Source organism: Equus asinus, chromosome 27, assembly GCF_041296235.1.
Source record: "Equus asinus isolate D_3611 breed Donkey chromosome 27, EquAss-T2T_v2, whole genome shotgun sequence".
NCBI classification, from domain to species: domain Eukaryota; kingdom Metazoa; phylum Chordata; class Mammalia; order Perissodactyla; family Equidae; genus Equus; species Equus asinus.
The window spans coordinates 8,539,976-8,559,013 of NC_091816.1; the positions used below are offsets into that span (position 1 = coordinate 8,539,976).

The following is a 19,038-nucleotide window of genomic DNA, read 5'->3' on the forward strand; positions in this document are numbered from 1 at the left end:
TATCATGGAGTAATAGAAAAAGCACGGTTTTCAGAGTCAGAAAGACCTTGCTTTGGAGTATGAGTTTATCATTTCTCAGCCTTCATTTCCTAACCAGTCTTTTGGCTTTTTTTTTATAGACTCCACAGAGGTTATGAAATTTGGTAAAAGTCACCCAAGTGGTTTGTGAAGTAGCAGAAACTGGAATTCTGATATCCTAATACCTATACCAGGACTCATTTCACTGTGCTGCCCTGCTTCAACACAAGTATCAAAGATCCGCAGAGCAGGGTGTTTAAGGATCATGTTCTCTGAGTGATACTAGCATTATGCTTCAGGAATTAATTGTAGGAAGGGCTTCATGGAGGGGTCATGGGAGGCTATTGACTTACTAGAAATTGAGTAGATAGTGGTTATTTCAGGCAGAGTGGACAATTCTTTTCTGATATATTGGATGGTTATAAAATAAACCAACTCAGTCTTCTTACTGCATAAAATAGGCTATAAGATACGTCGTTTTTTATCATGGTTTGCAAAATTTCTTCTAGCCTTTAAAAATGCAAATTAAGTAAGAATAGTTTCCTTAAATATTTCCTGACTCAAAGCAGGCTAATGTCCTTAAAAAGGATGGTAGAAATGAGAGAGAAAAAAAGGAACTCTATGCAAGATAACAGGGTAGTTGTCATTGTAAAATGGCACCAAAGGGTGTCAACTTGAGCAAAAGTGGCTTGCCAATGAAACTGAGACCACCGAAAGTATCCTCGTCAGGAATTACAGTAGACAGAGAATTGGCTTCTGGAAGCCCTCATGGCATCTATGAATTGACTAATTTGACCAGGTTCTGTCTTTGCTGTTTGCAGAAGAAAGACCATCTTGATATATAACATCTTCAGAAAAAGGTGGACAGAGTTGTATGACTTTGAAGGTGAATAAAATGTCATAAGAGACTGACTCTAAAAATAAGTATATTTTCTATTTACTACACTTTAGTAAGCGGGCCTCTATTTCCCTCATAAAGTTCCCAAATTTAAATGTTTTCCATGCATAAGGATGACACTTTATGTAACATTTATGATGCATTCTAAAAGACATCTGGGCCAAGTAATAAGAATCCTGTAGATACACCACATTTTCGGATTGTTTAAATTAAATATGCAGAAGAACAGTAGATTTTCATGCTCTGCACACCTGAGATAAGCAGCTGCTACCTGGTTAGTTTAGGAGCTGTAAATCAGTGAGAAATTCCAAATATTCTGTCTATTTTGTAACAGACAAATCATCCCCCAACTTGACCACTTTTTGAAGAAAGATAAGAGGATTGCTTAAAGGAAAAATTGTAACATGCAAGATTCTCATTTAATTCATTCCAACAAAAATTAGATTCTTCAACAATACTACATTAATGAGGAATGATGAAATAAATTACTTGGAGATTCTTCCCTTCTCTTCAATATTAGCAAAGTTATTTTGCTTCAGTCCATGATTTTTAGATTGACGATACTGTTATTTTATAGAGTATCAATTGGCAATAATTGCTGGGTAATTCAGTTGGTTTAAATTTAAAGGGAACCAACTTACTTCTAAAGATTGACATACTAATGGCCACAGGACAGAACACACATATTTGAAAAATCATCGAGATAAGAAACATGAACAGATATGATGGATGCGAGGTTGAACATAACCAAATGCCTTCAATGAGGAAGATCACAGCACTGATTTAGATATTTAAAACCAATATTATTTTTTATATATATATATATAATATACATACATATGTATGTCTTTTACCTCTCATGGTTCCATTGTTAAATTTATGTAATAGTGACACTAAGACAGTCCATTAAAGCCAGGTAGGGAGTAGGAACTCTCAGTCTGAAAACGCAGAGAATTTTTTTGGGATGTGGTGGAGGTGGAGATATTAAAAAAAGATATTTGAAAGACATCAATCAAAAGCTTCAAGAGTTTTAGTTCTTTATTGTTATTTTATTTTTAATCAATGAAACCCTATTATTAACTTATTAAAACCACCTAATGCAGACTCTTCCAGCCTAGTGGCCATGAAGTATGATGCACTTTACTAATTGCTCTATTATCCCTAACTCACTCATTAATATGGTCTCTTGTCTAAAATCTATCCTGCCTCCTTCCCAGGTAATCCCAGTTTCCCAGCATTTTCTGTTTCTTCACTTTTTCTTGAACCATCTCCCCTGAAAATCAAGTCATTTTTAGGGAGAAGAGGATTTTTGTTCACCAGATGTATGCTTTTCCCAGGAGTGAGACAGTCTCAGGGTTGGAAGGACGTTGAGTGATCATTCAACTGAGACATCCCTTTGCAAGAAGAGCTACATGAAGGAAATCTCTTCTATTCTTGAAGATCTAGAGAATGAGCGTTTATTCTAGCCAATCACATCTCATCCTTCTGCAGTCTTGAGGAAGAACTCCCCAATTTTCATAGACTTTCAAAATCAAAGACAAAATTGCTAGTGCTGAGTTCATCACTAGTCCCTAAGCCCCCAAGCAGAAGGCTTATATTATGGACAAGGCCTACAATTAGGACTGATAAATTAGACCTCCTTGACTGTGATCCTGAGGTAGTATAGTATGGAAATCCAGACTTTGATCTTGAAGTCAGATATCTCAGTGGGAAACTCTGACTACCCATCTTATTAGCTCTATGATCTTGGACAAGAACATTGACCTCTTTGAACTGTTATATCATGTAAAATTATGATAGTATAACACTAATCCACAGAGTTGTGATGGTTATATGTGAAAGCACATGAAATGGTACCTGAAATACAGTGGTTTTCAAAAATTATTTTCTTCTGACATAGAAAATGGTAACAAATCAGATTTGCCTAAGAAATACAGTTTATTACAAAGAGATGGAGATGCACTGGGTCAAATTCCAGGAGTAACACTTTAAGCAATTAATAAAATGATCCTTACAGGATTAAAAGGGTTAATAAAGCTTCTAAAATGCAGTTGGCTCCAAATTGGATGACTGTAGCCCAACATTGAATATCTAAATATTATTCTGATACTTGCCTCCTTTTATCAAGAGATACTGTGATGTCATCTTCTTAAGGCATTTCAAAGTGATTGTAAACTTTGTGAAGCATTAGAAAAGGAATTGGAGAGTAAAGGATAAGATTATGTTTATTAACTCATTTTCCTTCTACGCAATTCAAGAATTTATGTAAGCAAGAGGCAAAGGTACCGGGATGTATCAACTCTGTCACATTCCTCTTACAGAAGTATCCTATAACAGCAGAAGTATGATCCTCAATATCTGAGCACCTTAAAATACAAAAACTTTTGAAAGCTGGAATTCTTTTGACCTGTTAACGGATATTTGGGGCAATTTGCCTCAGAGGCGTCTTCATGTTCTGTCTTTTCATGCTGTCTTTGGAATACCAGCTCTTTTTGGATTTTCCTTTTGTTTTTATTTTAAAACTTTCTTAAATTTTTATTTTACTTTGAAATGTATTGTGTTAAATATGCCATGACTGTTCAAGAAAGAGACTCTAAAAATATGCTTCCCTAGGTTTCTGGATCTACCTCCCCCATCAAAACTACCTTAGCGCATAATGCTAATTGGCAATAATGAGGGCAAATACTGTATAAACATGTCAGTTAAGACAGCTATCAATTTTGAGGCACAATCCTTTGGAAAGCCATCCACTCTTTAGAAAAACTATTTGGGGAATTAACAATACTCATTTTGCATAAACAATGAATTGAAATGAGAATGGAGGGAAGTGATAATGCTATAAGGCTGCAAGTTTTCAAAGAAAAAAAACCCTGAAGTTGAGTTGCATGGATACAAAATGTGTTAAACCTTCTGCCAAGCCAGAAAGAATAAATATATATTGTTTATATATTTATACATAAATATGTGCATATGTATGTGTGTGTATATGCATATAGTCTCTTGTCTAGAATGTACCCTGTCTTATTCCCAGGTAATACATATATACATACACACACATATATATTCTACAGGTGAATGATAAAATATGTGTTTTTCTAATCTAGCCAGGGATTACCACAGAATTACTAACCAAAAGCATCACATGTCCCACTGATTCTACTCCTCAGCTACTCTCTTCCTCTTACCTCAAATAACCATTCAGGAGGGAATGCCACTGTCAATTCTATAAGCTCAAATACAGGACCCTGAAGTCATTCAGTGGTTTAGGGCAAATCAGAGCCATGGCAGAGATCAGGTGTCTTTTTGCAAAAGTTCTCAAGTGCATTCTCCTTTGACACCCATTCTAACTCTGCCCTTCAATAGTGATATGACCTGGGACAAGGTCATTTTCCTTTTTCCAATTCCATTTCCTTACATGTGGAATGAGATTAATATCTACTCTATCTTATGTTATTGTATAGACAAATCTAGGTTTAATGGAAATGGGGATGTGCAGAATGCTGGGTCTGGATGGTATGAGAAATTGTAAGACAAAAAGGAGCCAAGGTCCTGAATATGAAATAACATGTACGAGCAACTGACTTCTGGAAAACTAGTCTGAAGGAGCAGAAACACAGCCCAATGGTGACCTTGTGTCTCTTTACGATATGTGTCTCAATTGTATCATCAGCCAGTAATAAATCTCAGCTGATATTGCAAGCCTACAAGGGACTAGTAGATTGTGATTTTGTGTATAAAAAGCCCTATACCAGTTCCTTCCTCAAAGTTCTGTCCACAGAGCCAAAACTCTGATGGGTTGAGTTCCTCTGCCCAATGATAAGCTGAATACAATCTTCATGCTGAGAAAAGTTTATTTTCCTTTATCAATAATGAGGATTAAGAGTTAGTGCCTTTTGAAGCTGTTTCAGAACTTGTATAGCACGACTGAGATAGGTATACTGTTCTTCTTATCCTTTACAAACAGGGTCAAGCGGCCCATGGACAAAGGACTCACCTCTAGGATTGATGTCTGCACTTGGAGGATCTGTTCATGGCCTTTGAGCTGCCGGATGCAGATTTTGCAGGACAGCTGGGTGGTGGTGGGCGTGTAGCGCTCCAGGGAGAAGGCACAGTGCAGGGGCTGCCGGTTACTGCACCACACGCGGGAGAATGGGACTTCCTGCAGGGCAGACGGGGGAGAGAAGAGGGGTATGGTGTGCAGAGCCCAGCTGAGATGAGCAAAGAACACGAGAGACTGAATAGCAATTATGATGACGATGACGATGATCGCAGCAGAGATAACTGCCTAAGTGATGTTGGTGGAATTGTTGTAGAAATAATGTTCCAGCATTATGCCAAGCAGCACAAACATAATTAATGTCAATTCCTGTTGATAATATTTGAATTCCAAAACCACAATGCGAGAGCTCAGATTTCACTTGGTGACACACACAATTAGAAAGAATACTATCAAAAATTAATCATCATGTTTTCCCACTAAAAATATATTCTTTAGAAGACTCCTATGGTCCATCCTTCTACCTAAGCCTGAGTATCTTCTCACTTAAATGAAAATTATGCTAAAGAACTGACTAACCAGAACTTATCCTCAGACCACAAACTCATGCAGGATTGGATAAACAGAACACAATATTGCTAATGTATCCAGCATAAAAATATTATTGCAAAATCACATATATATACATGCATCCCAGAAAGAGACACAAACACACGGGGCCTCCCCAGTGTAGTCTAGCTTACCAACTCCTTATTCATTTAATTCATCCATTCCACAATTACGTGTATGGTGCCTGCTAATGACCAGACACTGTACCAGATAAACAGTAAGAAAAATAAGAAATTAGGTTTGGTCCCCACTCTCAAGGGACTTACAGACAATTGAGTGGCAAAAGTAATTTTTACCGAATGAGGGGGGGAAATTATAAGATCTTTACAGATCACCCTTTTCCTCAATACTAGCCATGCTTGGCACGAATTGGACTGTGCTCAGGCACATGGCTTTACAATCATGTGAAGCAGAGGTCAGTCATTGATATTCTTTCATCTACTAAAAAGTCTCTGCTTCCTACTCAAATCAGGCTGGGGTCCTTGGCAATGGCCATGTATACCCAACCTGTAGTAACCTTCATCCTCACTTTTTTCTCCTTTTTACATCTCATTAATGTGCTCTTATACCTGTTGGTATAAACATAATTTTCTCCAGTACTAAGAACGAAGGGTGGCAAAAGATGTATCAAGTCTGGAAGTTTGATACTCTGAAGTGTGACTGGTGATGAAGCCAGCACGTGTTGTAAGCCCAAGGGCCGTGATTAAAGTTCAGTCTAGTCACTTTGAGGAACTATAAGATACCTAGATATTCCTGAGCATGCTTGTTTGTCTCCTAAATTTATCTATAGGAAGTCTCACAGATCCTGATTTTGGATCCTTCCTGAGAAGACCAACCAGGAGGGATAGATTTTAGATTGTTGCACCCTTGAAGAGAGGAGAGCCAGCTTTAGGGAGTACGAGAGAACAAAAGCATTAACCTCTACCACACATCCCAGCAATGCACGTGAGAGCTTTGTGTTTTTGTTTTAGGTGTTTGTTCTTAATCCTGAATCAAGGGAAAGGCAGTGAACCTTTGTCTCAAGAGGTAGAGACAAGGACTAAGAGAAGTCTATATGTGTGACACTTGCAGCATATTTCATTGACTTTATTCCTGTGCAAATTGTGGGCCATTAGTATACCACACTATCTTTGCCATTCTCAGGTCTCCCCAAATGACAGGCGCTGGAAGTCTGAAAACTACATTTCACAGACTCTTGCCAGCAGGGAGTTCACATTTTCACTCTGCCGATGAAAGGCATTTGTGCTAGACTTGGAAGGTAGAAGAGGAGTGGAAACTATCACTGCTCCTCAAATACCAGCAAGATGACAGGACAGGTGAGGTTTGCAGGGGCTTCAGGACATTCCCCCGAGAACCATCTGCTTCAGTGCTATTATGTTTCTCTGCAATTCCTGAACTTTCTGGTTTTCTATATCATTAGTGGCTTTCTCTGACTCTGGCTCTACCAGGCTTTCCTAGGGTTCTGTGAGCACATAAATCCCTCGATTAAACTTCTCCCTGGTTGAAATATCTTGAGTGGTTGCTGTTTTCTTGACGAGTACAATTCTCTAATGGAACTCCAGTGGATTTGAAGTTCTCTTAGATAACCTCTAAAATGAGCAGGACAACAACAAGAAGTGCCACCACTGGGTTCCATAGAGTGGCTGTTGTCTAGGGGAATGGCTGGGAGCTAATGTTCACTAAGGAAGCTCTTGACTAGGGCACAACTTGCGTATACCACTAGAAAGACAGCAGGGGTCCATTTAATGGTACCTCTTGCCCACTGTCTTCTTATACAGAGAGTTTTACTTGCAATCTCTTCTCTTTCCCTCCTGGTAGTAGACATTGCAGCAGAGGGCATTTCTGATCAGTGCAGCCTCCTAGCAACCTTTAGAGGAAGTCATTTTCTTTCTTTCTTTCTTTCTTTCTTTTGTTTGCTGAGGCAGATTCACCCTGAGCTAACATCTGTTGCCAGTCTTCCTCTGTTTTGTATGTGGGTAGCCGCCACAGCATAGCCGCCAACAAATGGTATAGGTTCATGTCCAGGAACTGAACCTGGGCTGCTGAAGTGGAGCACACCTAACTTAACCACTAGGCCACAGGGCCCTCCCCTAAAGGAAGTCATTTTCCCTAGAACACTCAAAGATGACTTTTCAACTGCACCAAATTCTACACCAGATAAAATAAATAACATGTGTTTACAAGTTCTGCCATTTCTCCTTGTTGCCCAGTCTCACTCTTTTCATGCTCCTCCTGAGCCTTCTTTGGTTTTGTAAGGCATAAGTAACCTCTACTTCACATCTCTTCCTGAAACACTTCTCTTTCTGCCTATTCAACTCTTCAAGGTCCCGTGTGCTCACATATGCCCAATTGCCATCTCTCTGTGGAGGACTCCAATAGTTACATCTCTAATATTTATCTCATTATCATTAATCACTAGCATTATACCTCTAATCACTATAAATCATTTTATTTGGCCTTTATTTTCTCTGACAACTCTACCTTATGAAAACTGATTATCAGCACCTCTCTCTCTCCCTCATTGTCATTCTTCTCCAATTTTCCTCTCTCCATTAATGATCCTCTTCTCTCACCTCATTATAGCTAACTGTAGTAACCTATTCACCAATCTTCCTGCCTCACTCTCTACTACACAGAGCTAATGAGGGGGTTAGGACTTGAGTGGAGAGGGAAACAAAGCAGTTGATTGGTATTCTTCAGGGAATAGCATTATGGTCTCTCTTTTACCTCTAATCATGAGTAGGGGACACAGACCACCTGGGAACCGTGCTTTCAACACAAGATCCCTTTGTTTGGGGGACCAGAATGGCCCCCTGATGCCTGCCATGTTAAACACAGTCCCTGCGTGGCCTTCAAAGGCTTCCATCATCTATTGCCCCATCCCTATTCTCTCCATTCTCAAATAAACTCTCTTCTCTAAACCAGTTGATTTTTATAGAGTTACTTTGCACCATCTCTTTCAATGAAAGTAACTATAACATAGAGCTCTGTGGTTAATAGGTACTTTTGGCTAACTAATGAGATTTTGCCTAACTAAACTTAGGAGGTTTTTGTTTTCTAAAACTGAAACTTGAGTCATTACAGTGTAATATAAGTGCCTAGACTTCAAGGACAGATGGAGCTGAATTCAAGTTTTGGCTCTTAAACAAATCTGCATTTTTTGCTGTGAATTTGAATCTGTGGTAATACTCACCTTCCTAAAAAGTGGAACTGACCATTTATTGAAAAGTGTCTTCTCTGTTATGACTTACTAAATTTCCTGTATTTTCTCCTGAGACCATTGGAAGAAAGGTAAAAGGAGTAATGCCCACTGCAGAGATGATGTTTCCTTGCAGAAAGACGTGAGAATAAGCACACACATAAAAATCCTCTTCTCTCCTTCCACTCCACTGCACACAATCAAAACATTTTAAAAAACCGATTTGAAAACAGGATCAAAAGAATATTTTTTGTTGTTGACTTGAGTAGCAGCTGCCAATAGTGCTCAACAAAATATTTAAAAATAATAGAATTAGAAGGACTGTGATTAGTGGGTTTTCAGGGCAATCATCTTTGCTTTCATTTATTCAGAATAAAAAACACAACACCACCAAGCTGAGAGGAATCATGTGGAAAGTAATATGGGAGGACAAAGCATAGCAAAGTTATGGGTGTTTAAAGAATTCCGGAAATGTTTTCATTTTGATTCCATTATAATTAGGTTCCTAGCAGATGGAGAGAATGTAAATCGTATCCTAGCAGGAGACAGACACTGGGTTCTTCAAGATACACAGCGTGCTAAAAAGACAGCTGCTTTTATCCTAGGGAGGTGACAGCCTGACTTTGTGTTTTGTAGAATTTAGAAAATAAATTAATATTTTATTGTATACTGTTTATTACAGCTTTTCCACCCCACAGTCAGCAAGGAATAAAGGAAACGGTGATTAAGTAGAACTCAGGTCCCAGCAAGACTATTTAATTCCTGGAGGAGGGTTCCTAAACCTGGGGAGGGGACAATAGCATATCTCTAATTGTGATAGAATCTTAAAGAGCTCGAGAAAAAAAGTGGAATAATTGTAGCATTGTGGGCCTCTGAGTCAAGGTTGATGGGTGCTACTGTAACCAGATCTCCTAAGAGCTCACAGACCCTTGCCTTTCCTCTCACTCATCATACCTGGCTTCATAAGAATTAAGGGTTGTAGCATAACATTCCATAAATTTTAGTCCTCCAGAACTTAAACCAACAAGACTTAAAATTTAGTCTTCCTATACACAGTCTCTCATCACAGCTCTGGGCCCAACCTTGAACTCACACCATTCTAAAAACATTTCTTGTGCAGTGGGTTGGTGTCTGATAGGGCAAATATTCTTTGCACTGGATTGTTCCCAGGCCTGTGCCTTCCTGGGAAATTCCACTTTTCCCAGAAAAAAGCAGGAAAGTTTCTTAGAAGAGCAGGCTTTGGGGACCAAATGGCATATGTCCACTCCCAGATTCCTGATCAGAAGTGAGAGAGAGGAATAAGAAGACAAAGATACCAGCACTCTTTGTGCACTGAGTTGGAAGATGACAGAAGATGACAGGGAGATTTACCAGTTGAAGGAGAGACCTATAAATGATGTCAGGCATTGTGAGATATTCTGTCCCCACAATATCTCTGTGTTAGTTCCTATCCACTAAGCCCTAATGAAAAGCCATTCTCTATTATCCATGCCAAGTTTGTCAGTGCAAGTGCTGTTCTACATGAGGTGCGAGAAGGCTGAACACAAACCCTCTCCAAAGTGCTTACATCTGATGCCCAGAAAACACAACATAGCCATCAAGGCAAGCACAGTATGTATTCACACAAGCTGGGGGGTTTCAATGATGACAGGGGCGAGGAATTGGTGGTACGGGTGGTGAAGAGAAAGGAGGAATAGAGCAGAAAGCCATTTGTGGGTGAGAAAAATGAAGTGGAAACAGAAACTCAGTGGATAGAAAAGGAAATTGTTTCTCAGCCTTCCAAGACTCCTTCAAATTATGCTCAATTACAGAAGGCAAATATTTACACATGTTCACAACTTCCATGCAATCCATCCCATCCCAGCGGTAAAGCCTGTTGAGTTTTCTTGTGAGCCAGTGCCCTTTGGCTTTGCCCGGTTCTGTTGCATCCTCTAAGGGCAGCAGGTATTGAACCCCTCAAGCCTTTTCTGCACAGGGCTCTCTTTGGAATCCCTGGTGTTGAAATTATTAAGTGCTGGTGCAAGGTTACGGTTTTTTCATTTGATTTTTTATCTCCAAGCACTAAACTTAATTGTTACTTTGGAGTGAGTAACTTGTGTTAGATCCAGTGAAGAGGTGCCCTTAAACCTATAAAGATTAATACAGAGGAATTTCCATGACTATCAGGACTTGTTTTAATACCCTGAATTTCAATTTGGACTAGAAACTTTGAATACTGCTTTCTGGAAAACAGAGACACCAAGTCTAGAACATCATAAAATACAGTTAGTCATTAAAAAAACCTCTCTCCATAAGGAAATGTGCCAAAAACAAAAGTTTTGTGGCCATGAGTGATGTTCTTGTTGCTTCGAACGCACTAAAACTGTACACGGAGGGGCAATTCCCAAGGAAATGAGAAGTATGAAAAGCAAATAGGAAAATATGACCTTGTCTAATTTGAAAATGCTGAATTTTAGAAGTTGAAAGGATTGGCAGTTAAAGTTTTTTCTAACTCTCATAGTGCAGTCAAGGTTGTTCTCTTTGTGGTTTGGCTTGTTCCCATTCCGACACCTGGTATACCTCATGTAAGTTTTCTTTTTTAAATGAGTGTTGCAAGGATGGAAAGGTTAAAAACCCGCAGGGCTCTGCGAGTTATGTTGATGGGCAGAACAAAGAAGTTTGAAAGCCTCCTGTGATTCCAAATCAATACAAATCTACCAGAAGCTTTTCCAGAGTTAAGGAAATGTCCTGTCACATGAAGCACAGATGACTCTGGCTTAAGAAAGTCCCGTAGAGCAGCTGGCTGACTATGATGAAAATACTTATCACTGGGAATTTCCATAGAATTCAGTGGCAGGGTCACACATTTAAAAGCAACCTTTTTATGTAAACATCTACTCAAATACCCAAGGAGACTCTCAGGGATTCTGCAGTCTTTTTAAAAAGTCTCTGATGCAGAGATATGTGAACAATAATACTATATAAATATGTTTATATATTTATAAAAGGATTCTAGAGGCATTATCCTTTCTTTGCCTCTCAACTTGTAATTTCCTCTTCCCATCTTGCCAAATTCATTTGACAGCAAGCACTTCATATATTCAGGACAGAATCTCTTGTTCCCACTTGGCCAGTCGTAGATCTCTACAACTCAAAATCATCACTTTTAAAAGGTTTCTCACTGACATCCAGTTCATTCATTGCTGAATATGATTAAAATAACGTCTCATAATGAAGAGATGAATAAAATACAAACCAACAAACAAACCTTGCTCTGAGTTGCTAAATTACCATCTTCAACCTATATGGAGTGACAATGTAAACAGGAGAGAGAAGAAATGTCACATTACCTCACATACAAGCACCTTTTCTCCACCTGTTAGAGACCTGTGAATTTACGACAATGTGTTTCATTCCCTGTGTGTAGTCCAAACTGTTACATTTCTGTGACAGTTTTCAATTTAAATGCATACTTTTAAGGGAGGAGGAGAGTCAAGAGTACCCTCACCAGGATTTGTGACATGTTTGCTGGTTGAAGCAAAGCTGTTTCTGTTAGAAACCCATTTGCCCGGTACCTGGCATGCAGTGAATGGTTTAATTCTCCAGAGGAATGGGGGGATGTCAAGGACAGAGATCTGAAGACTAAAGGTATTCCCTTTGAAATGCAGCAACTTTGGCTCTTCCAGGAGCTGTCCACCTTGATGCCTTTCATCTGAAACCACTTCCTATAGGACAGGGAAAAGAGAAGAGGCACGCAATGAAGTACCAGTTTCTTCCACATTCTCTTTCCGTAGATAGCTATGCTCACTACCATGTATCTCCCAGAAAGAGACAAACAGCATAATGGACACACATTCTTTCACACCCCCATATCCTTGCAGGGTCAGGATTAAGGACCAAAAGCTGCTGAGTAATAAGGATTTGGGCAGAAAGAAACAATTGTTCTTTATTATATGTGTTGCTTAGGCTTTTAAGCCTTTCTTTAAAAGACCTCCCCTCCCTCAAGCAAACTGTAATACTGTTGTTTCCCCAATTGTATGCAGTTCATTCTGGTACAACTATGATCAAGGGGTGTATTCATATTTAACCTGACACATCATCATATGTGACACTAAAGGTAGAAGCAACTCCTCTCCACTCTGGTTCACTTGTTTGTCACCAACACAGGCATTATACAATATCTATTCTTTGGCTCAAAATAAATGTTATAGAGTGCACGTACCATGTTTATTTGTGGTAATGTTCATAAAAGTTATTACGTCAAAAGGCCAAGAAAAAATAAGCTACTTATTGTCAGTTTTAGCTCAGAAAAAAGACATCAAATTCCTGTGATAAATAATTCTGCATCTTTCACTGAGAAATCTTTATATCTAATACAAACACAATTCATACACATTATATTGAGTAAACAATTTAATTAGTTCCAAATTTGTGGTTTTTAGAATCATATTGGAGAGATGATAGGACAAGTGAAATAACAGAGCAGATATGAAGTCTATAAACTATGAAACTACTGTGGGGGTGAGGCTTTAAGTGTTAATGGAGATAAAAGATCTCCCTAAATCCATGCTTAAAAATCACCATTAATTAAGTTATAATTTCCTTACAGAGCTAGGAAAGATAAGAACATTGAAATCCTTTAATTATGTCCCATAATCTTCCCAGATTTTAAAAAAGATTGTAAGAAGTCAGGCAAATAGGTTTATAAATACAATAGAACTTACATTTCAATTATCAGTGAGTAAAAACAGCTTCAAAGGCTTTTCTTATTTATCTCTTCTCTATGTACAGAATAACATTAATAAAAACTTGTCTGACTAAGAAGCAGCTGTCCAGCTTTTATCCTTCATATACACATAAACTGTTAATAGATTGCTAATATCATCTCTCAGGACAAAATGATTCAATGCCAATGTCATTTTCTCCAGCTCTTTGGTCTTGGTATTTCTTGAGGCCCTGAGTCAGCCCTGAACTTTCTGTGGTGATGAAAATGTTCTATATCTGTGCTGTCCAATGTGGCATCCACTAGTCACAGTGGCTATCATGCACTTGAATGTGGCTAGAGTGACTAAGAAATTGAATTTTTAATTTTAATTAACTTTAGTTTAAATACTCACATGTAGTTATCAATTACTATATTGAACAGTCTAGTGCTAGGAAATTCATCACATTGTGGATCTAACAGTTGGATATAACAACATGGTAGCCAGTGTCTGATAGGAGATACAGGCAGTGTACGGACACTGGCAGGATGGGGGAGGAAATGGAATCCATTCCAAAGGCTGACTAGATCTTTTACAGATGTTGGTCACTGGTTCCTTCTTATGAGATTTACTGAGTGTCTACCGGATTTATACTTGCGCTGGACTCTGGGTGTAAAGAAATGAAACTGTCTATGCCACCAAGGAGCTCACAGTCTAGTGAAAGGGTTAGAACAGTAGGCACATGATTATCACTTAGTGTCTAAGTAGTATAATATATGTATGCCTGGGAGGCTAAGGCAAGACAGAGGTGCCTAACCCAGATGGGAGGAGAGGCCAGGAAGGGAGTCAGGAAATTAATAGAGGAAGTGATATTTGAGCTGAACCTTGAAGTAAAATGGGGGCTAGTCAGGGGAAAAAGAGGGAGAGTGCATTCCAGACACTGAGTAGGGTGTGTACAAAGGCACTAACAAGACAGAGCTGGGATAGAAGGTTGGGGTGGAAAGTGTGTGGCTGGAGATGATGACAATGTAGGTCATGGACCAAATCATGAATTCTCGTTTGCCATGCTAAAGCCTTTGTGTTTTATTTTAGAGTAATGTTGCTCAGCTTTTAAGGTGCATCAGAATATTCTGGGGGCTACATATACTCAAGAGAGTACTGATCTTGTACACCAAAAATGGAAGCACAGGATTCTAATCACACTTCTCTGTGGTCTTGGGCAAGTTACTTAGTTTCTGTAGAGCTCAGTTTCTTGCTTGGGTTTATTCATAGCCAAGTAAAAAAATTAGCATGATACTATACTAACCTCTTTTTGCCGTTCTCTCTAGTGCAAGGTTAGAAACAAGTACAAATAAGAAACATGCTTATTAAAACCATATTAAAGCCAGAGAATAACAACAGTGTTGATACTTCAAGGAATGTTTGACTAGGCTCTCGAAAGTGCTCCCCTTTTCTTTAAATCTGACTTGGCTGAATGCACAGAGAAGTAAACTGATGTCAGGAGATGAAGTGACCTGTTCAAGGTCCTGGGTTACTCAGTGTAGAGCTAGGCTCTTTTAGTATTTAGAGAGTACATAGCACTACCACACTAGAAGGGAACTTAATCAAGTTAAACCACTAAGTACCTTATCTACAGATGAAAACACGAGAGCCCCCTAAGAAAGTTATCTGCCTAAAGCCACATGGTTAGTGTCAGAGCAAAGACTAGAACAGGCAACCTGATAATGGTCTAGCGTTTTTTTTCTACTACATTTCCCTGCCTTTTCCTATACAAATTTTCATTTTTTTTTTAAGAGTCATGTAAAGGTCAGAACGCTATTAACTCTGTCCCATAAATAACTTTTCATTGGTGCAAGATATTTGTAAAGATGACATAAGTCAGTCTGCGTTTGCCCTAGAGTTACATAGCTGTCTAAGCTGTTCCTGAAATGCATAATGGAGAATATTGGGAATTTTTAAAATGGATATCTACTTATAATTATCACAGAGGAAAATGGTACCTTTTAAAGATTTCTGCTTTAGGGCCCCAAATTTAAATACAATCATGATTTATTTTTGCTTTTTTAGCTTGCTTACTTTAATGTCCACATATTGAACCGGGTATATACAATTAACAGTGTCTGGTAATCTTGCACAAAATATTAAGCAATTATAGTTATTCTGGAAGAAAAAATTAATTATTAAAATGAAGAAGCCCAATAATGAACTAATCATTGTATTTATATATTTGTAAAGGCACAATTGGCTTCAGAGTTAAAGAAATAAACTCCTGAGTACAAGCTTTAACATCTTTTTTTTTTGGTATGCTTTTTTTTTGGTGAGGAAGATTGGCTCTGAGCTAACATCTGTTGCCAATCTTCCTCTTTTTTTTTCTCCCAAAAGCCCCAGTACACAGTTGTATATTTTAGTTGTAAGTCCTTCTAGTTCTTCTATGCAGGATGCCGCCACAGCATGGCTTGATGAATGGTGTATAGGTCCATGCCCAGGATCCAAACAGGCTTCCCCAAAGCAGAGCAAGTGAACTTAACCACTACGCACAAGGCTGGCCCCCTCCAAGCTTTAAAATATTCTCCAAATAGAATAAATTTTATTTAACACAGAATTCCCAGTTACTCCCTTAATCTATTGTGTTCCTCTCAGGGGCAAGACCTGTACATCTGTATTTTTAAATGCTTCTCAGACGATTCTTATGCCCAGCCAGGTTTGGAAATCAGCTATGCAAACAGCTCTGCTGAGTCAGTTCTGAGTCACGTGGATGGACCACCCCAAGAAGGAGCCCTCAGATTCATTTGATTTTTCCTATCTTTCTCCTACATGACAAGGACCTTCTGTCAAATCTCTGGTTCTATTCTTAAATTGATATCTATGTTAATTAAACTAAAAATAGTGTCTGGCCAGTTTATTGCATATAAAATGTACTCAAGCCTCTGGTCGGTGGTTTTTCTAACATCTCTCCTTCATTGTTTCACATCGCGGGTTGCTAGGAATGCAGTTCTAGGAGTTGTGGCCAGGAGAAACTTGTGCTCTGTGCCTCACTGAGCTCTTTATGTTGATTTAATGGGACAGGCAGCAATACTCAGGTGTGCTTCAGGGATACGAAACCAAGGAGGCTGAATTTGCATATTTATGAGACAGAACTGCTGGCACTTAAGTGCACAGGTGCGCACACACACACAAACGCACAGAAATTATGTCGCAGGGGTGTTTCCCTTTAAATGCTTTACATGAACAACTTTTCCCAAGGTTGCATTATTGATAAACACAAGAACTACATCTGGAGGAAATCCTCTGAAATTAGATTCTAAATCCACATTAATGCCAAGTTAGTAATGAGTACCGAGAGGTACTGAATAGGAGTGCTGGGAGCAACGGAGAGAAAAACTAGTTGTTTTTTCTTTCTGAGATAGGGCAAAGGCTTAATTCCTTGCTTTCCCTAGGTCAAGGTTTGTTTGAGCTTCGTATGTCTGTGTGTGTGTGTGTGCGTCTGTATGAGAGAGAGAGAGGGAGAGAGAAAAAAGAGTGTAATAAAACACAGTAACAAAAATCTAGGTCTTAAAATATTACTTCTTTGAGAACATATCACCACTCCTCAAACTTTAGTGTGAATTCATCAAAGGAGGCGGTTCAAACACACACACATAAAATGGCAGCTCTAATTCTGACAGAAACACAGGAGCAAGAGGGACAAGAAGTCGTTTGGTCCTTCACCGTCTCCTCACCAGCAGGAAGATGGCATTTTTACTTTTAAAAAAACATCTGAGCTGATTTAATTTCCCATAGAGATAGTTTTAGATGTGGTTATCAGAAGAGATCTTCAAAAATCTGAAACTAAATTAATTATATCTTACCAAGGTGTGTGAGGTATTTCCTTTTTGTCATTCAAAGAAACTGCTACTATTTTTCAGACAAAACATCTCCAGAGCAAATGAGAAGCAAGCATAGTAGGCCTGAGTGAGGTGTCGAGTAAGGAGGGCATGGCGGAAATGGAGAATATTTCTGTTTGATTACTAGAATAACTTTTGGTGCGGCCATTATATTGCCAGGACCTCACCTAGTCCTAAGAGGACAGAAGAGTTGGATCTGGAAGCTGTCCTTCTTTCAAGGTTTTCCAGTAAAGGGTAGGCTTTTAAGCATTTTATGGGACATAATTTGCCAGTGAGATATGGATGAAGTGAAAGATGGGAGCATGCCCTTCAACCAGGATTCCTTCTCGGTTGCAAGCAGAGTTCTAGTCGATCACATATCTATTATCATTTCTTTGAGATATGAAAGGTGCACTACAATAAGTATAGCAACTGTCACAACCAAACTTGTATCTATTTCCAAGTCATAACAAACGTTTTCACGATAGTGATAACTGAGGCAAATCCAAGATAGGCAATTTCTTCAGAAGCGCTTCATGAAAAACTACATACTAATTTTGATTAAGAAGTCAGCGTTCTATCAGAGTTACAGAAAATGAGTCACCACTGTAGACAATATTTTCAGCTCACATCACACAAGTTGGGGAGCTGATGTTAATGTGTGAAATCTTTTAGAGGTTCAAAAAGTGAAATGTTGCTAAGGCTTTCTTAAAGTGCGACTATTTTAATGGATTAGTAACTATATAATTTTCCCCTTTAATCAACTACCACATATGAAGCTGTGAAAAATATGACATAAATGATTTGAGTTATTAAAGTGGTTTTAAATGAACCTTTGCAAAGGTCCTGAACACATTCACTTAGCAGGGGAAAAATCCCGAAAGCCAGATCCTTTCAGAAACAAAACCCAGAGACTAATACCCGGGAGTAAATGGACGTTTCAGAAAAGCTACAAGTTATGTTTTAATCTTTCTGTGGGCCAGAAAAGTTATTCAACCAAGGCTGATGATCTCTCAGAACCCCAGGGGAGAAGCACGGCCTTTGCTGCTCATGACAGCTGTCACATACATCCTGTCAATAACTAGTACAAGCAAACCCAACTTTAAAATCAGGTTTATTTGACACAATAGGAGAGAGAAAGGATCAGTGGAGGTAAATAGATTATGACAAATGGGGTCAAAGGTATTTCTACTGGAAAATGTTTCTCTAAAGCAAAATTAAAGAGTTTGACGAAATTCTCTCTAAATGATGACAAAAGATATTTAGATTCAAGTTAGAGGGAGAATATCATGTTCCCTAGCATTGGCTAAGAAGGGAATATTACCCACAGGAATGGAGAGTGGTTTGAAAAGCCGTGATTAGGGCCTCATTTTTATGACTTCTACTGCAATTGATATTCATCTGTGAACTGTTGAGCTGTTGTAGAATCTGGTAGCAATCAACAGGAATGAAAATAGATTATCTGAAAGTCACTCCAAATAAACCCTTTCAGCAAACGTCCAACTTACTGCTATATACATCAGCAGTGAAACCATTATTCAAAGAAAATTCCAAGCTTGTTATGAGGGCTGACTTCCAAGGCAGTTGTGACAATGAGATTCTCATAGTCACGCTAGTCAGCAGTGGGTTACCCATATGAGCCAGGAGATGGGAAATCTTCCATGGCCATCCACGTTTACTCCAGTTTACTCAGCCTTCAAAATCTGGCTGAGTTACTAAATATTCAACTTGAGTCATGGTGCATTTTACAACTGTTCAGTCACAGTAACAAT

The 19,038-nt window shown here is 38.7% G+C and overlaps 1 protein-coding gene across 8 annotated transcripts in view; it reads right to left on the bottom strand.

Moving 5' to 3' along the window:
• UNC5D (unc-5 netrin receptor D) overlaps positions 1-19,038 on the bottom strand; it is a 503,297-nt gene that overhangs the window by 20,823 nt on the left and 463,436 nt on the right. For 7 of the 8 annotated variants that reach the window (XM_070499928.1, XM_070499923.1, XM_070499924.1 and 4 more), the window contains 2 exons: positions 12,276-12,425; positions 4,911-5,075 (listed from right to left, as the gene is read on the bottom strand). In XM_070499928.1, coding sequence (XP_070356029.1) covers positions 4,911-5,075; positions 12,276-12,425 — 315 coding nt within the window. The remainder of the gene's footprint in view (positions 1-4,910; positions 5,076-12,275; positions 12,426-19,038) is intronic. The other variant, XM_070499927.1, reaches the window with a different exon arrangement.